General features: G+C 49.6%; 1 protein-coding gene across 3 annotated transcripts in view; it reads right to left on the reverse strand.

The window, feature by feature from the left end:
* Positions 1-18,453, reverse strand: part of Plekha6 (pleckstrin homology domain containing A6) — a 142,765-nt gene that overhangs the window by 13,602 nt on the left and 110,710 nt on the right. For all 3 annotated transcript variants that reach the window (XM_029562194.1, XM_008830385.3, XM_008830384.2), the window contains 14 exons: positions 16,914-17,396; positions 14,868-15,384; positions 14,355-14,441; positions 13,277-13,330; positions 9,761-9,841; positions 8,797-8,865; positions 7,651-7,731; positions 7,228-7,377; positions 6,167-6,262; positions 5,028-5,139; positions 4,582-4,721; positions 3,546-3,695; positions 2,109-2,238; positions 1,809-1,915 (listed from right to left, as the gene is read on the reverse strand). In XM_029562194.1, the coding sequence (XP_029418054.1) occupies positions 1,809-1,915; positions 2,109-2,238; positions 3,546-3,695; positions 4,582-4,721; positions 5,028-5,139; positions 6,167-6,262; positions 7,228-7,377; positions 7,651-7,731; positions 8,797-8,865; positions 9,761-9,841; positions 13,277-13,330; positions 14,355-14,441; positions 14,868-15,384; positions 16,914-17,396 (2,257 nt within the window). The remainder of the gene's footprint in view (positions 1-1,808; positions 1,916-2,108; positions 2,239-3,545; positions 3,696-4,581; positions 4,722-5,027; positions 5,140-6,166; positions 6,263-7,227; positions 7,378-7,650; positions 7,732-8,796; positions 8,866-9,760; positions 9,842-13,276; positions 13,331-14,354; positions 14,442-14,867; positions 15,385-16,913; positions 17,397-18,453) is intronic.

Here is an 18,453-nt window from a genome sequence, read left to right on the forward strand (position 1 = left end):
TATAATAGTTAGATTATCTGTGATCTCTCTCTCTCTCTCTCTCTCTCTCTCTCTCTCTCTCTGCATGTATGTATACATTTGTGTGAGAACACACCTGTATGTGCATGTATAGAGGCTAGAAGGTGACTTCACTTATCTTTCTCTATTGTTCTCCACATTGTTCATAAAATTTATTTATTTTTATTTTATGTGGTGTATTTTGCCTGCATGTATGTAAGTGTACCCCGTCATGAAATGCCCACAGAGGTCAGAAGAGGGTGTGAGATTTGCCTGGAACGGGAGTTATGGATGGCTGTGAGCTGCCATGTGGGGACTGGGAACCAAATCCAGGTCCTCTGCAAGAGCCCCTCCATATTATTTTTTAAGACAAGGTCTCTCACTGGACTTAGAGCTTACTATTTTAGCTATGCTAGCTAACAATGAGCCTCCAGATATACCTATCTCCCATGCCCCCCAGAGTTGGGTTATAGGTACATGCCTTCATGCCCAGCTTTTACATGGGTGTTGGGAATTTGAACTCAGGTTCTCATGTCTGTACAGCAAGCATTTTACCAGCTGAACCATCACCTCAGTCCTGTTTGTCTTTGTTTTCTGAGGCAGGGACAGGTCTCATTATGTAGCCCATGCTGGCGGGAACTCACTATGCAAACTAGGCTGATCTGAAACTTACAAAGATCCTTCTGCCTCAGCTTCAAGTGATGGGATTATAAGCATGAGCCTTCACACCTGGCTTGGGATGTGGGACTTCTGAGCTAATGATATTTAGATGTGACTTCAGTTTTAAAGTTGATGATGATGTCATAGCTTGTCTTGGGCTGAGGAGAAGGAATGAAAAGATAGCTCCCGAGCTGAGATTTGGGGCTACTGGGATGGAATAAATATTTCACAAGTAAAAGGGCATGCAATTTTGCACTGAAGTTCTCAAATAGTGACCCCCAAAAGATATATCTAAATCTTAACCTTGGATACCTGAGACTATCGCCCCTTTTTGAAATAGGTCCCTGCAGCTGTAATGAAAAATCCCAAGATGAGGGCTGGAGAGATGGCTCAGCGGTTAAGAACACTGGTTGTTCTTGCAGAAGACCCGGGTTCGAATCCCAGCACCCACATGGCAGCTAACAACTGCCCGTAACTCCAGTCCCAGGGGATCCAACGACCTCTTCTGACCTCCACGGGCATTGCATGACACGGGTGCAACTTACCTACACACAGGCGATACTCGCGTACACATAAAATAAAAATATAAATAAAATTTTTTTAAAATCCCAAGATGAGATCGTCATGAACCTAGGGGCCCTAAATCCATTGAGAAGTGGATTATTTCTTATAAGAATCCTTATAAGAAAAGACATACAGAGAAGGTGATGTGAATATAGAGACTGGATGAATACTAAGCATGCCAAGAACCATCAGAAACTAGGAAGAGAGGCAGGGGACAGATTTGGAAACCAGGTTTCCAAAGAGACAGACCCTTGATGATACCTTGACTTTGAACTTCTGGCCTCCAAACAGAACAGAAAGCTATGTTGTTTTAAGCCACCAATGTATGTGGTAACTCCCAGTAGCCCTAGGGAACTAACACACAGCACCTCTCTCTGGTCTCTGGCTTTTGCTGCTGTTTTTGTTACATTCACCAACAGCATGCTATGATAATGCTAAATGCTCCTATGTTTCACTGTGCCCATCTTCCTTGGCCCTTGATACACCTCTGAAGGAGGATTCTTCTTCCCACTTGTTCCACCTGCCTGGTCCTTGAGTGGACATAGCAACTGGGTACAAGCCCCCAGAGACTGCAGCTGGGTACTCACCCGTGAGGCAAGGCCATTGGTGAGTCCACTGGACGTCCTCCTCACCACCGCTGACGGGGTCATCTCTTCCTCAGCGGGAGACTTTGTCCGAGGAGGCACAATGCCAACTACAGGGAGACAGAGCAGCCAGTGGGCCTTGTGGGAAGCAAAGGCCAGAGTGCCTGCTTCTTGGGGAGAGGCCTGGTTGTCCTCTCCACTGAGGCTGAGGGCCTAGGGTGGGTGAGCAGCTGAGTATGAAGACGGACCTAGGCCAGTCCTCTCTGGTCTTAGCTTTAGGCAAAGATAGGCTGAGACTCGTACCTTTGTTGAGAGCTGCCTGCTTCTCTGCCTCCACCTCTTGTCTGGTGGGCACAAGGCTGATATCTCTGGGGGTGTCCAGGGGCGATGTCTGGTGGGGATCTTTCTTGTTTTGCTCATAGCTTGTCTTGGGCTGGAGAGAAGGAATGAAAAGATAGCTGATGCTAGGGTGACTGCCGGGACTTGGCCTCCATAGCCTCCTTTCTATGTGTGCTAGCTAGTAGTGTGCACGGATGGCTCCAACTCACGCACTTCAGTCTGGGCCCTGTTGAAAATCAAAGGCCAGGAGGGCTATAGCCCAGGCTCATCAGACAGGCCCCTGTCCCACCCAGTTATCTTGGCGAGCTTGGAGAAAGAACAGACCCATGGCAAGCTCTGGCTCATAGCAAGGAGTGGCCAGAGGATGGGGCTACAAAACTTAGGGTCTCTGAGAAGCCTGTCAGGATCCACAAAGACTGTGAAGACAGAACCAGGCAGGCCTAGGTACCAGGGTTCTGGGGAGATGGAAAGGGCATTTGCTTGTGGGTTTATGGATCAGGAGGCCTCAGACATCATCTGAGCCTCCTCCTCATATTGTGAAGTTAAAGTTTTTTTGTTTTTGAGATGGAGTCTCACTATGTAGACCATCCCAGGCCTTGATCTCACAGTGATTTGCCTGCCTCTGTCTCCCAAGTGATGATGAGATTAAAGATGTGTACCACCATGTGTGGCAAAGAGTCTAAGCTTCAGTGAGAAAAATACAGAAAGAAGAGCAGGCTGGGATCTGAAACCCAAGTCTCGTCCTCCTTGGTCAGCTACAGTCAATACCAACTATTCTCCCTGTCTCACTGACAAGACCTCAGTGGTGACCCAATCACATGTAGCTGAGTCTAGATTGAACATGGGTCTCCCAATACTGAACACGGGGCTCTTTCTTCTCATTGTACAATGCCATCTAAGTCTAACTGCACATCTACTAGTCTTTGCTAAGGTCCTAGGTGAGAGAAGGAGCCAGAACAGGGGAGAAGAGGGTCTGTGTCCTTATACTCTAGGGGCTCATGAGAACACAACAAAGCAGAAACAGAAAAAGAACATGAGAGGTCTGAGGGCTGAGGTGGCCAAGGGACAGGAAGAGACTGCAAAGAGCCTGGGGAAAGGTATCCCTCCATTTCCTTTGGCTGATCATGTTGATATGGATCTGTACTCACAACCATCAGCAGCTCATGAGCTTGGCTTAGGTAGGGCTGCAATTTGTGTCCCCATTGTCTTCAGAGCAAAAAGGGGAAGATGGCCTTTGAGACTGCCTCAGAAAGGGCTCTTTAATTTCTCTTGGGCACAGCAGGAATTGAACTTCGGGAAAATGATTGGGGAAACAACCTCAACACCCTACCTTGTCCCTCACCTCGCCCTTTGCCCTATGTTGCACCATCCCACCCTCCAGAAGCCAAAGACGCTGGGTACCTGACCCCTGGCTGTCTCACCACTGCGGTGCCAGGAAGGGGAGTTGGGGTATGGCCAGAAGCGGCTCTCATTAGGTAGCGGAGGGACGGTGGGAGGAGATTCCAGGGGGACGTAGGCTTTGGGGAGGGGTGGCCGAGGTGGGCCAGGTTCCTGAGGCAGAAAGAAGTCAGAGCATTAGGAAGAAGGAGAGCAGCCACTGTGAGAGCAGAAGAAAGAGTTAGCAGGAGTCAGGCATTCTCATCCTTGGAAGCATGCCCTCGGACTGGGCACTACACCCTACCCTGGCCTGGCAGAGCTCCAACTCCACGGGTGGCCCTCTGCCTGGCCTGCAGGCCTTTCTCAACTGAGCCCCTTCTGCCTGCCCCTCCATATGATTCCCCACTTTTCTAACACTCCCTCACCACTGCCTCTCTACCATGCCAGGCATTTCCCTCTCCTGTTTCTTTGCCTCCATCTCTCTAGCCTGTAGGACCACTCCCTTGGACTTCTTCCTATCCAAATGTACCAGCGGTCCCAAAGCTTTATAGAACCATGTGACTCAATTCTGAGACATAGAGCACTGTCTTCTGTGGGCTGTGGCCTGCTATGAACTGGTCCCTGTTGGATGCTAGGCTCTCTGAACGAAGGGCCTATGTGATTATCTTTCAGAGAGCTTCATTCTATCCTTGCCTATTCCATCCCATGAATATGTGCTGACTGACTAGGAAACAGCTCCCCACACTGACCCTCAACCATCTGACCTTGGGACACTCCTGATTTAAATTCCCATAAAGTATAGAGGATCTTTGCTAAACATGTTGGGACTCAAGACTTCCTTGAGGGGCAGCTAAAGGTAACAGGTAAAGATGAGAGTGGGTACAGGGGAAACCCCAAGGGAAAGTCACAAAACTGGTATTAGAATGGTTCCCAGACACCAAGACCCAAAGCACTAGGATGGAGCCTCAGGGGCAAGAGATTGGCAGACTTTGTGTCCTTTCAGGCAGTCAGACTCTGGCCATCCTTCCCCTGCTCATCTTGTACTGTTTCCCTAGCTTACCTCACTGGACCCCAGCTTGGTCGGGGAACCCTGAGAGCCAGACACCATTGAAAAAGGGCTCAGGGGACTGGTAAGGCTGGCAGAGCTGAGAGGGCTGGCAGGGCTGTTGGAGCTATAGGTTGCTGAGGTGCTGAGTCCTCCTGGGGAAACAGAGAGATATGTAAGGCACGGAAAAATGTGTGGCATGATGTGCACATGAGTACCAGGAGGAGAGGAAGTAGGGAGGAACCTATGAGTGCCAGGGTCACAGGCTGGCTGATGAGAGCTACTCTAGGCAGGGACGATGGCAAATGGAGATGACACTGTGGCCCAGAGTGTCAACGAAAGTCAGCCTGAGGCCCTGGACCCAAGGATAGCTCCAAGTAGGGTCACAGGTCACCAGTGGGCCCATGAATGTGAGTTGGCAGGTGTGTTAACAGGAGGTGAGGAATGCTGAAGGCGTTCACCTCTGTGCTTGGCTGTGTCGGTGCCCCGGGACGGGTTGTTCTTCCTCAGCCCCTCCATCACATCTTGGATCCTCCAGATCTCTTTCTGAATTTGACGATTGAGCACCTCATTCTGAAATAGCCACAGAGTGACTCAAAGATGGTGGCTAGGGCCAGTGACCCAGTGCCCCCAGCCTGGACCCCTCTGACCAGGAGGCAGAACTCCCGTGCTCCTGCCCATGCAGCCTTCTCCAGTGCAAACATCTTTCTCATGAGAAGTCTCTGCCTCATTATCTTTTATAAAGTTGTGTCTCCTGAACTGCCAAATCCTCACAAGTAAGAGGGAATGGGGGTCCCCACTGAACTGCCCTGCCACGGGGGAATCAGGGGACATGTCCTGTTTTCTATCCAGCAAGACCTTCCAGTTTCTTGCTTCTCTTCATGTTCACTTCTGAGCAAGGAGACTTAAATGCAGGGTTATCTACTGAGTAAGCTGCATAGCCACTGTCTAAATATGGGTCATTTTGATTTGGAAGCTGGTGCTCTTGACCAGGGCCTCATCCTCCCTCCTAAAATGTGTATGTAATGTGCTGCTGGACCATGGGACATAGTAGTATTTGTGTCCTCTGGGTCCTTACTTCACCCCACCCAACCCAAGGCAGAAGAGGTGAATTTTGTTATTAGGAGGGAAACTGGAAGAAAATGGGGGAGAGCAGGTTGTTAAGTGCATCAGAGTAACAGAGCTTGCAAAAGCAGCTGGAGAAGAGGCAGGACCTGTGCAGAGAGAAGACAGGAAAAAAGCAGAATCTCTAAGATCCTCTTCCCCCTCAAAGCTGCCCGATCTCCACCCAGCTCCGGAAGGGAAGCCTTGTACCTATCTGAAACAGCATAGATGGCCCCTGCACGGCCAGCTTTTCCAGTGCCTTGAGAAGTATTTATATCCACACACCCTGTTTCTAACCTAAGTCCCCTATGAGTTGAGAAGGAACATAGAAGACTCTCGTCATCATCCTAACAGATACCATCTTACAAGTGGCCTGAGATTCTTTTTTTGGTCTCGTTACCAACTCTTGAAGGGAGCCACTTGCTTCTCCTTTTTCAAAAGGATGAAGAAAGGCACAGAACACATCTTCCCCCACCTGCTGGAGTTCCCTTTTCACCTGGATGTCCAAATTGAGCTGCTCCCAGAGGTCATCATGCAGGGCAGAGACCTCAGACTCGAGGTTCTCATACTCCACTGTGCTGGTGGTCAGTGCCTGTAGGGGAGAGGGTTTCTGGGTGTGATAGTTTATCTTCATTGACAACTCAACTGGATTTAGAATCACCATGGAACACACCTCTGGGTATGTCTGTGAAGGTGTTTCTGGGGAGGATTAATTGAAGAGGGAAGATGTGCTCTGAATACAGGTGGCACCATCTCACAGACTAGGTCCAGAATTGAATAAAAAGGGGGAAATGAGCTGAGCACCATCTTCTCTCTGCTTCCTGAGTGTGGATGCAATGTGACCATCTGCTCACACTCCTGCTACTTGCCTTTCCCACCACGATGGGCTGTATCCCTTTGAACTATGAGCCAAAATAAACCCTTTCTTCTTGTAGTTGTTTTGGTCAAGTATTTTGTCACAGAAAAAACTAATATACCAAGGAAGCCACTGTTGCCATCCTTTGCTGCAAAGGGGCCTGGGGTCAGGACACCTAAGGCCAGGGACCAAGGCTAAGGTGCTTTGTTGATGGCCAACATTAGCTGTACCAGAGAGGAAAAAGTATATCCCATGGCACACAGATGTAGAAAGCAGAATCATTTCAGGTGAAAGGGGGAAGGTTTCTATATCCTCCTGTTTTACCCAAGATGGGGCAAGAAGTGAGGGCAAGGAGGAATGTGCCTGGAAAGAGAACAGTGTTGGGGGATCTGCCCCAGTCCACTAGCTTGGCAATGGTAGATCTATCAGTGCTCTACTTCTCCAAGGTAGAGATGGCTTAGAGAAGCCAGGGAATTCAGTAACCTTCAGCTACGCACTGCCACAAAGGAACCCTGATACAGCTATGGCCTGTGGGAAATGAGCTCATTTTTTGGGTGGAGATACCTGGGAATGAGTACGTGGACATACTTGCTATTTGCTTATGGCCCTCACAGCAGAAGCATTCTGCTATCATAGGAGACATCCAGATCAGGGTAGCACAAGAGGGAGGTTGTGGGCCATAGACCCTGCTCCCAGGTTACCGTAGTTGCCTGTGACAGCTCCACCCGGATGTTGATGAGCTGGTTCTGCAGCGATTCCTTCTTGTGCAGCAGCTTCTCTGGGTAGGCAGGCTGGCTTCCAAACATCTCCAGCTCCTGGTGGGTTCCCATCAAGGCACTTTCCAGGCTTTCCTGAAAAAAGGCAGTGGGAAGGGTGGCATGAGCTGTCCAGTGGCTCTCTCTGGGGTTTTTAACAGCAGATGCCAGAGGCCCTAGCAGTTCAATCAGGTAGCTCAGCAGAGGTTGTCCTCATATTGCTACTGTCCCTTGGGAGATACTCAGCTATTCTGAGTAAAGGTGGGTCATAGTTCTAGGAAGACAAAGCTTCACTAGCTATGTAAGGATAGAGACAGCATCACACCTTATCCACACCAGCCCCACCTCCAGAACACCCTAGGCTCTTACCTTCTCCGCTCGGAGTTGCTGCACCAGCCGGTCCTGCTCCCTCACCACCTTGTTCTGCTCACATAGCTTTCCCAGCAGCTTCTGGGGGCCCAGAGGGCAGAGGAGAGGGAGAAAGAGGGGGATAAAGGACATGATTTGATGGGGACCTGGGACTTGGATTGGCAGGGCATGACCTCTGGATACCAACACTTTCCCCTGCCGAGGAACCTTAGGCCTTCATCTTGACCGTGGAGGCTCTGGGGAAGAACACGATGGGTCTCCATCTTAGGAAATGAGATGTGATAATTCTTTGAACAAGTGGAAGGGGCTAAGAGTCAAGTGCATCCTGTATCCCCATCCTCCTGTAGGGGCAAAATTCCCAGAGGGCTGAGAAGACAGTGTGGCCTCACCTTCTTGGCTGGGGAAGGGGGCAGGCAGGGTATGGGAACAGTTTTAGAAGAAGCAATGCAATGTGTACCGGCCCTGAGCTCAGCTCCACAGGATGCCCTCTTCTCTCTTGCCCCCAAACTCCAATCTCCTTCCAAAGCCTCAGAACAGCTTGACCAGAGCCCTTTTTAGCTCTGGTCTTTGTCTGGATAGACACCCCCTCACAGGCCTGTAGCACAGATCCACTGCCCAAGCAGGGTCAGTGGTGATGAAGAGGCGGCAGGCAGAGCCAACTGTCTCTTCTGGAGGGTCATGTTTTCCATGTCCACATCTCTACTCGTGCCTTCTTCACCATCTTTTCCACTGAGCCCAATCTTGCCCTCTGGGGCTTTAAACTTCAAGGCCTTTCTCATAGGTTACCCCCTTTGTCCCTGAACTACTCATTGTAGTTACCAGCTAACACCAGGCCAGGCACTGACTGATTTACTGCTAACAAAGTCTGCAGCATCCCTGCCACTGCTATAGACGTGGGCCTGCAGCTCAGCATAAAAGACAGAGCCAGAGTGGGAGGTAAGGGTGAGAGTAAGGCCAAGAAAAGAAGGGGGAGAAGGAGGAAGCAGGTGGAATGCTGTGTTCGTGATGGTGGTGGTGACAGGACATGGGCAAAATGTCTGAAGGGTCGGGGGGTTGGAGAAAAGCCTCCACAGGAGAAAGCAAGGATTTAGAGGACAGCATGAGGAGGCTGCCATGGACAGAGGGAGCAGGGAGAGCTGCCCTTACATCCGTATCTTGCTCGTTTAGCTTGAAGGTGTGGAGGCCATCCCGGAACACCTCTGGGTATGCAGGGACCTGCAGGAATATGAGGTTGGTTACTGCAGCAGGGGCAGGTGATGGTGGGTGGATGAGGAAGCTGGTATTACAATCCTGCTTCATTTCTGCCAGGACCATTGCCCATCACCTATGGTACTTCTGTGCCAGGAGCCTGAGCTATTTCTACATCCCCTGGCTGTAGAGTCTGTGATAGCACCATCTAGACTCCATCCTGATGGTCCTCAGCTGATTCTGGAAAGGTTACAACTCTCCTGGCCTCATCACCTGCATCTCCTTTCTCTTACCGAAGGGCCTGCTGGAGGGCAGAGCTCCCCAGTTGAAACAACCATGAGACCACCAGTAATTCCCAGGCAGTTTGTGGGGACAGAGCATGGGCGTATGGCAGGAATGAGTGCCAGAAACCCTGGAGAACTGCTGCCCAAGTAGACTGAGACTAATCACAGGGCCTTCACCTAAAACAGGACTGCCAAGAATCCAAATGTATCTTGGGTCCAGCTAACACTACCTTGCATTAACAACACAGTGGTGAGCATAACATAGATTACACATCTTTGGCACTGGATGGTTATGCTGCCTCTTATGCCCCAACCCAAATAACATCTGTCAAGAATTCAGCAAATATGAACTGGGCATCATGGGCATTCAAAAAGCAGGTTTGCAATCCTCAGCGTGCATGAGATGTTGCTGCTGACTGCTGTGATGGTGGGGAAATGGGCCTTGGGTTTACCCATGAACATGAAGAATGGAGATGGAGTTAGGGAGGAAGACCAGGCAGAACCTGTTAAAGGGAGATGAGGCCTGGCAGATGAGCAGACTGGGTGCAATGGGTTTCATCCCAGACAGGGTGACCTGACCATGCAACAAGCGGCTGAGGTGGCATTGACAGGGACATGCTGGCAGGCAGAGGCCTTACTTGCATGAAGAGTTGGGCCCTGGGGGAGGAGTTCTCCACCATGCGGTTCACCATACTGATGAGAGTCTCACTCTCACTCATCTGCAGCGGAGGAAGGAATGTAGAATTCACTCAGCCCTGGGTATGGGTATCTCCCCACACACCCCTGTGGTTGTTCGCAGGAAAGAGGGAAGGGCAGCTGCTCTTGGGGCTTCCAGCACCTTGTGCTTGACTTCACCATTGTTCATCCTGTGAACTTTTCCAGGACCAGCACTGACAGGTGCTGCCTTAGTAGAAAGGCCACAGCAGGGTCCCAGGAAGCCACTTGACCCTCACCAACAGTATAGAAAGAGTCAAGGTCCAGGGACTCTGCCACAGGGTGTCGACCACACAGGCCAGGCTGTTCTCTCCTTCCCATTTCTGATTTGGATGAAGACCACAGAGTTGGAAAGGCCAGGCTCCCCCAATTCACTCAAAACTGAACTAAAACAGCAAACCTGGGACCTGATCTCAGCGTAGCCTTTTCAAATGAATAGGCACACCCCTTCCCTCCCCTGGCTGTCCCATAGGATCACTAAGCACAGTTCCAGAGCTGGGCTGGCAGCATCCATGAGGATCTGGGATGGCACTGGGAAGCAAACAAGTAGGCCAAGACAAGTGAGCCGTGTTAAAGGGACACCAGATGTTGGAGCACTGCTCTCTACTAGGTCATCTTTGTATTTCAAGGATCACAGGAAAGTAGAGGGAGAAATGAAAGGAGGAGGGAAGGAGGGAAGGAAAAGGGAAGGCAGGCCAACTAGATCAATCAGATATGCCCTCATTTTGCCATTGGCTCCGGTGAGAGAGGATCAAAAGTGAACCTGTCAAGAAATGTACTTGGTTGTGTCCCTTTAACTCCATGTTCCACAGCAGATGATGAGAGAAGGCAGAAGGGAGGTGTGTAGGAAAGGCTTTTGGAAGGGAAAGTAACTGAGGAAAGGACAGAGCCACATTAGGGATGATCTGTGGTCAGAGTTTTATCCAGTCTCCCAACCTTGGTTGGACCTGCTGTCTTTTCTTCCTCTTACCCTTTTGGGGCAACAACCCAAACATAGCTCTGTTTCTGCATGCTGTGGACAGGACAGGACCCAGGGCCCTCATTTCAGGATCTTCAGCATTTTAAAAGACTTTCAACATCTAATTTTTCTACTTCTTTAAGTCCACCTGGAGTTCTTCCTGTGGTATAAAGTATGATGTAAAAGGCTTTTCAAGAATGCTTATAAAATGAGTCTGAATATGAGTTATAAAACCAACAGGATGGTAACTACGTTTTCACTAAAGATCCAAAGTCATTCCAGTCTCTGCCTTCCTAGAGAGTGTGCATGTCTGTGTGTGCACATGTGTGTGAGTCTATAGAGGACAAGAGAAGACTAGGCTCTTCCTGGGTACCTACTGACCTCATTTTTTTCCCACAAGGGAGAAGCAACAAAGGCAGGCAGCATCCTGTACCTGTGCCAAACTTTGGGGATACTGCAGCTCACGTAGGCCTCTATTCTAGGGGGATCCTGTGTGCTACCTCTAATTTTCTGAACTGCTAGGGAGATTCTGTGAGAAAAAACCTGACCCAATACCTGATACATAGTATATGGTGTTCTGTGGATATTTTTTTTCTTTTTTGAGGTTTAGAAGAACAATAAAATAATAGTGGCATTCACTACTTTTCACCAATGGAGCTTCATAGAGAGCTCCCATGTGCTTTCCCATCTGATTCTCCCAGTACCTCTATGAGGTAGAATAGCAGGCTCTACCCTGTCTGAAAACATAGAACCAGGGAGATGCTTCCCCAGCGCTGCCCAGCATGGCATCGTCTGGCTGTGTCTGTCCCCTCATCACACAGGACTGCCTCTTAAGGATGTTAGCTTACAGGCAGGAGGGCCCTCCAGAAGGTGAGTTCTGAAGACCCTAGCCTCGCAGCCCAGCCCCCCTGCAAGGACAGATGCTCCAAATACTTGGATAGTCAGGCACTAAGGACAGGGCAGAGAGTCAGCCACAAGAAGACTTAGAAGACAGCCTGCTCGGGAAGCTAGAGGCCTGAGTCCTTCCTACTCGAAGATACCACAGATCTTGCTTCCCTCTGGGAGGATCCAGGGCTTCCAAGCCATGCTCTGAGTGGGCATCTTGGGACTTGTCCCCACATGGCCCAGAATGTGTATGGCATGAATATAACATGGATTTTGGAATAAGAATGTGAGGCTTTGAGGACCAGGAGCCCCTGCTGACTAAACTGTGGTTATTAGAGCTTCCCAGTACCCAAGGTCCTTTGTAAGGATGACCTCATCATAACAGAGACACCCCATGAGATGATCTGCTCCTGGAAGAACACAGAATCATAGCTGTTAATAGAGTAATATCAAAGTCATGATTCTGCCTGCAAGTTTAAGAGCATGGACTCATCCTGATCAGATTCGACCCCAGGTTTGCCACCTCTCAGATTCCCACCTATAAACTGGGTCAAAACCCAAGCTCCATTACTCACTGGCTGTATCCTTACTATGTTATTTAATCTCTCTGTGTTTTATTTCCTTGGCTATAAAATGGAAATAATAACAATACCCATCTTGTAGAATTATTAGAAAGATTAAATGAGTTGGGATCTATTCTGCTTAGTCTAGTATGGGGTATGAAGGAAACACCAAATAATGGTGGTTGCTGCCATTATTATTAATTAATCCTATCATCTCTACCACTCTAGGCTGGCTCCATAGGATGATGCTGTGGACTTTCAGATCCTCTGTGGTTAGTAATATACATCTGAGCATAAGAGTGTATGCTCAAAGAATTGCCCAGATTGACCTACAACCTGTTCAGACCTAGTCCTTTTAGATAGCCCTGTTTGGACTCAAAAGGCATGGGAGATCAGGGCAGGAGAGCCTGAAATAGGAGCCAGGCAGTCAGCAACTTGTGTCTTACTGCTCACCAGCCAGACTGACTTGATATTATTACCTCTGTCAACCACGCTCAGTTCTCAGGACCACGAGCTATGTGTGCAAAAGAGCTTTGTTGAAAAGCTGTCAAATATATTGATATCATTTTCTAAGTCCTTCTAGGGCAGGTCTGTATGTCTCAGTCACAACTTATAGAGCTTAACAATGACCAATGGAATATAACATGATTTTCCAGATTTGGCCTTAACTAAATCCCTGACATTTTAGGACCAAACCCTGAGCTAGCCTACTTGTCTCTACATTTTCAGCAAAACTGCAAATCCCTGCTTGCCCCTCAGGGCAGTTCCATCTGGGCTAAGCACTGGAGAATATGAGGTAGCCTTAATTATGCATGTGCCTATTAATATGCTTCTTTCCTGTGGAAGCCCCCAACTGCCCTAAAGGGATTTGAAGGGAGAGGGGGTGAGAGAGCAAACCAAAAACACAAGCCACTTTGTTGTGTCCTGATGACACCAACAAAGGCTGTCAAATGGTTGGAAGATGTGGGGGTGGGGAGGAATAGGGAGACAGGACAGAAGACAGTGGGATGGTGAGGGGCACCAGCTCTGCCTACCTGCTGGTCCAAATACTCTAGGTTTCTTTGCAACTGAAGATCTAAAAGTTCATCCTACCCGGAGCCCGAGGCCAAAGGGCCAACCAGCAACACAAACAAACAGGAACACACAAAAGAAAATAAAAAAAGAAGCAAAGCAGTTAAGAGTTAGCTAGGCATGGATGAGGAAAAGTCTCTGTCTTGTCCTTTAAGTAGTTCTGGGGGAAAGAGGGGACAAGACCACAGGCAGGTGGAGGAGAATGAGGGACACACTCTTTCCTGTCTGTCACCTCTCCTAGGTCTGCCCCACCCCCTTACAAATCTCATCAGCAGCTGTTTCTGACTTTTCTGGAATAGGCTGTTTCTGAAGAGGTACGTGGATATGGAGTCTGAACACTGGCAGAGTGAGAATCACTGTGTGTCGGAGTGGGGGGCGGTAATGGCTGTCCTCACATCTACATGACCTTTTCCACCCTGGCTTCCTGTGCAGGACAGAGGTTCTGTTAGGTGCAGCTCTCCCCAACCCATCCAGGAGTGTCTGCACCTAATTCTCTAGGTGAAGGCAAATTTCTCAAGGAAACACATTCCAAGAAGAGACACCAGTAGGAAAGGGAGAGCAAAGGGAGCAGACACTGTGGAAAACCTTTTCTTCCTCGACCACATCCCTGCCCCTTTCCCAGTAAGTGGCATTCCAAACAAAGGGCGAGACTGAGGAGGACATCCAAATACTCTGATGTAGGAGTCCAGATGCTTTGGCTGAGGAGTCCAGGCCTGACTCTGCATCCAGCTGGTGCTCCTAACCTGGTCCTAGACCTTCCAGCTGCATACAGGGGAGGAGAGCTGTGCTGAAGTGGGGAGGAGCCAGAGAGCACATGTTCTCTGCTCTGTGCTACAGGGAAGGGGTAAGTGGTGAGAAACTCTGTAATGGGGCTTGAGTCCTGACAGGGAAGCAGGAGGTGTCCAGAGACTGCTAAAAACACATGGGTCAGGTACTAGGCTCAGGACATCCCTGGCACCTGCCCCAGTTCAGCTCCACCTTGGGTGGCTCCTATAAGAAGAAGAGGTCCTGAGGTGGAGTGGAAGGGAGGAGAGGACGTACCATCTTATCGTGGACCGTGGGGGATGGTGGGTAGTTGTAGGGGAACAGTCCTGCAGGGACTGGCCGCCTGTCTCCCAGGTAATCATACTGGAAGAGAAAGGGGATTGCAGAGGTAAGAGGGTCTGGTTGGGACACAGACTTCCCTACCAATTGAAATTCAAGGTTAGGAATGTCTGTATTCTGACCCAGAGGAGATTTTCAACTAAAATTCACAGCAGCCCCTTCATAATAACCTGTCTGAGTTCTCAAGATTGGAAAAGACAGACTTCCTCTGCCCTCTTATACACAGCACAGTTTCCAGCACAACCTGGGAATGGGCACAGTGGGCAAGGTTCCTATTCAGACACCCCCAAGGAAGGCCCTTAGGGTTGGTGCAAGAGGCCAGGCTCCTCAGAGCAGGTTCCTGGTCATAGGGCACAGCCTAGGGGTCCACATCCCAGATATCCCAGTATCTCTGCTTCTTCTAGCACATGGTTTCAGGGGATAAGGAGGGAAGGGCAGCTAGTAGCTCACCTTGGGGGAGCTGATGGAACGCCTCATCACATAAGCAGCAGGGTCGGCATAGATGTCCTCACTGCGAGGTGGCAGCCGATCAAAACGGGCACTGGGTGAGCGCACAGGGGAGTAGATGCGGGCACGACTGTAGGAGCCCTGGCTGGGCGAGCGGGGCACAGAGTGCGAACGGGGTTGCAAGGACAGGCGACGCAAGGAGCCTGAAGCAGCATCCAGCTCATCGTAATAGACTGGCTGCCGGGAGGGGCTGGGGATCCAGACAGTGCCATCCTGCCTCCCATAACTGGTGGGGTCCTTCCATTCACGAAGCTGGTAGGTAGGACCACCCCCATTACGGAAGGAGTGGCGCTTGTCCTCCACGGCCCAGGGTGGACTAATCCGATCATAAGCTGGCATAGAACAAATGCTGTCTGGCCGCACCCCTGGTGGATAGTACTGGTAATCATCGGGGTACTGGGAGGAGTAGGGGCTGTAATACTCAGGGACCCTGCGAGACACAGGGTAGAACCTAGAAGGACTGAGAGAGAAGACATTATAAGAAAAGCAGACAAAATGTCTACCCACACACTGGTGGCCGAGTCCATGCCCAGTCCTCCAGGTCAGAACTGGTGCTTGAACAAGTGATTGGTGCCCCAGGGCATTCAGTGGGCACACAGTGAATACCACTACCCAGGTAGGGGGCCTAGGCTTATTCTAGGCACGAGGGAAAGTCCCATCCCCAACCAGCTCCATGGAACTGAAGACTGAACCAGTCAGAGTTAAATCTGTGTTTCTTTAAAATCACCATCTGAGTATGAACCAATTTACCAGGTCCTTTTCAAAACAGGTAGTGGAAGAAAATATCCAAGTGTACCAAACACTTGAAGGATGAAAGAAAGAGTGGCTTCCTGGTCCTATGGTCTTGATAAGACAGAACCAGTAGGTTCCTGGGACTCACACCCAGAGAGGCCAATGGCTAGAGCTGGACTTCCGGCAGCGAGACATTAGCCAGCTAGAGGGCAGTCTTCTCTAGGATTTAGGGGCCCTCCTGAGGCTATACCCACAATCCCCAGAGTTGCCCACATCTTCAGCTCATTTACCCTGACAAACATGATAGCCTCAATAAGTGTTACCAAATATTTGAAAACCAGTCATCAGCTAAATCTCTGAAGCAAACTGGTCATCAAGGACAACTGAGGTGCCTTTGTTTTCTTTAAAAAAAAAAAAAAAAGCAACTTCCTATAAACAGTAGCTTTCAAACAATAGGGCAAATTAAAAACTGACAAGTTGGTTGGTGACCAGTGAGTCTTGTGTGGGTGGAAGCACTGGATGGGCATGTTTTAGGATTCGCAGCATGGATGGATGTTTGATCAGAACAAAGTCAAGGCCCCTTTACATACCTGCCTGATTCCTGCCTACCCAACACCCTGGGAGGTGGCAACAGAGCAGTGTACCCCTCTATTTCTTTGTTTTTAAATTTTTATTTATTTATATTTTATGTGGATTAGCGTTTTTGTGTTTTAAGTGTACCCTTGTTGTGCAATGCCCAAAGAGGCCAAAAGAGGGCATTGGATCCCCTGGAACTGGAGTTATAGATGATTGTTAGCCATCATATGGGTAATGGGAACTGAACCCAAGTCCTCCTACAAGAGCAGTCAGTGCTCTTAACCACCAAGTAATCTCTCCAGCCCCTCTTTTCTTTTTTATCTTTTTTGAGACAGGGTCTCATGTAGCTCAGGCTACCCTTCTACTTACTATGTAGCTGAGGATAATCTTAGAACTCCTAATCTTCCTACTTCTGCCTCCTAAGTGCTGGAATTACAGGCATATGTCACCACACCCAGGTCTGTCTTTTCTTTTGAAGGGAGCAGAGAAGCAAGAGGCAGAGGCAGTGGTCAGACTGAAGATGGAGCCACTGAGCTACAAAGGATTCCAACAAGCTGAGAATCAGGGACCATCTTGGCTTCCCAGCCTAGTCAGCTTCCAGAAGGTTCCCAGTAAACAGATGTTTCATAAGTGACTTCCCCTTCCTATGTTCTAGTCATCACATGCCACCAGGACACTCACCTCCGAAGATCTTCGGGTGGGGGCATTCCCCGGCGCAGATTCACCCACTGCTGAAGTTGGTTCATGGAGCTTTTCCGCTGGGCAATTTTGTCATGGTCAGAACGTGGTGGAAAGCTCCGCCGGTGTCCCCCACTGTCCCCATTCTGTGGTGGGAAAGCAGTGCTCCCTGGTCGGCTTGGGGAGCTGTACTGCCAGCCATTGGGCTGGGTGGGCTGCTCCCTGCCACCTGGGACCCTCGGGCCATCAGGGTAAGGGCTGCCAGGTGCTGAGGCTGGCTCAGGTCCAGATGGGAGACCGTTGGCTTTCACCAGAGGCTCTTTCTTAACTTCAGACCTCTCAGGTCTCCGCTCGGCCTTCTCACAACCTCTGCCATCCCCCTCACCCCGAGTCTTGGCTTCGGGCTCTGGCTTGGTGAGGCTATTGTGGGGTGGCTGCTGCTGATGTTTGCTCGGTGGGATGTTCTCTGAGTCTGGCTTCTCGTGGCTGCAGGATGCCAAGATAGATGCCATCAGTGGCACTGGCCCAGCGTGGGGGGGGCAGGGGAGCAGGTTGGGAAGAGAAAAGAAGTGGAGAGGAAGAGGCAGGAAGGGAGTGATGGAACCAGGACACAGTGATGCGCAGTTCTGCTTCCTAAATCCCAGGCTTTACTTGGTTGCTGGGCAATGATTAGATAATGTCTAATAGCTCTCCTGTGCACACTGTGCTTGTTCTGCCCTCCAGGCAACTCTCCACTCCCTTCTGCTACCAGTGTGAAGCCCAGCCTTCAGCTGTGGCCACAACTAACCCCTGTCTCCCTAGTTTAGTCTTCTCTGTTATCTGTCTGCAATCCAGCCCCACAGATCTGACTAGTACTATACCCCACCGTCACAACAGTAACTTCTTAAACACATTGGCTTACTACAGTTCTATCCTGTCTCCTATAGAAAGCTACTTGACTTCTGTGAGTCTTGGGGACTCCTCACTGGCAGAATAGGTATACCATCTTCTCTCAGAAGGCTGCTGGGGCAGGTGAACAGGACAGTTCCCTTCTCTAAAACAGTTTTTCCAGGTCTGACTTCCTTAGAATGTGAGCTCCATAAGGGCAGGAACATGGCAGAATTTCTTTCCTGTGTTCTTAGTACCTGGTATGGGATTTAGTTGTGTCTATTTAGTTGTGTCTATAGTAAATACCTGTCAAACAAATGAACAAACTTCTGGAAGTACACAAGGATGGAACCTTGTGTTCCATCCACCGCTGGGTAAACGTTTCTAAGATGCATGGCTAGACCTAGACTACACTGTAAGGTCACTTCTTCTGGATCCTAGTTAACATTTAAATGAAGGCTTCATACCCAGACCCAGGTAAAGGAGAGACGGGCACTGAGGTCGTGGGTGATGATGGGTGCTAAGAGTGCCACATGCTGAGCCATGCTACACATCAAGACTTCATGCATGCTCTCTGCACTTCTCACAGTCATCTAGAGGAGGATTATAATGGCTGGATTTGAGAAAAAGGAAACTCAGATTCTGAGAAGTTAAGTCATTCACCTTGAGGTGCCAG

Source organism: Nannospalax galili, unplaced genomic scaffold (genome assembly GCF_000622305.1).
Source record: "Nannospalax galili isolate Female #2095 unplaced genomic scaffold, S.galili_v1.0 scaffold113, whole genome shotgun sequence".
NCBI classification, from domain to species: Eukaryota; Metazoa; Chordata; class Mammalia; order Rodentia; family Spalacidae; genus Nannospalax; species Nannospalax galili.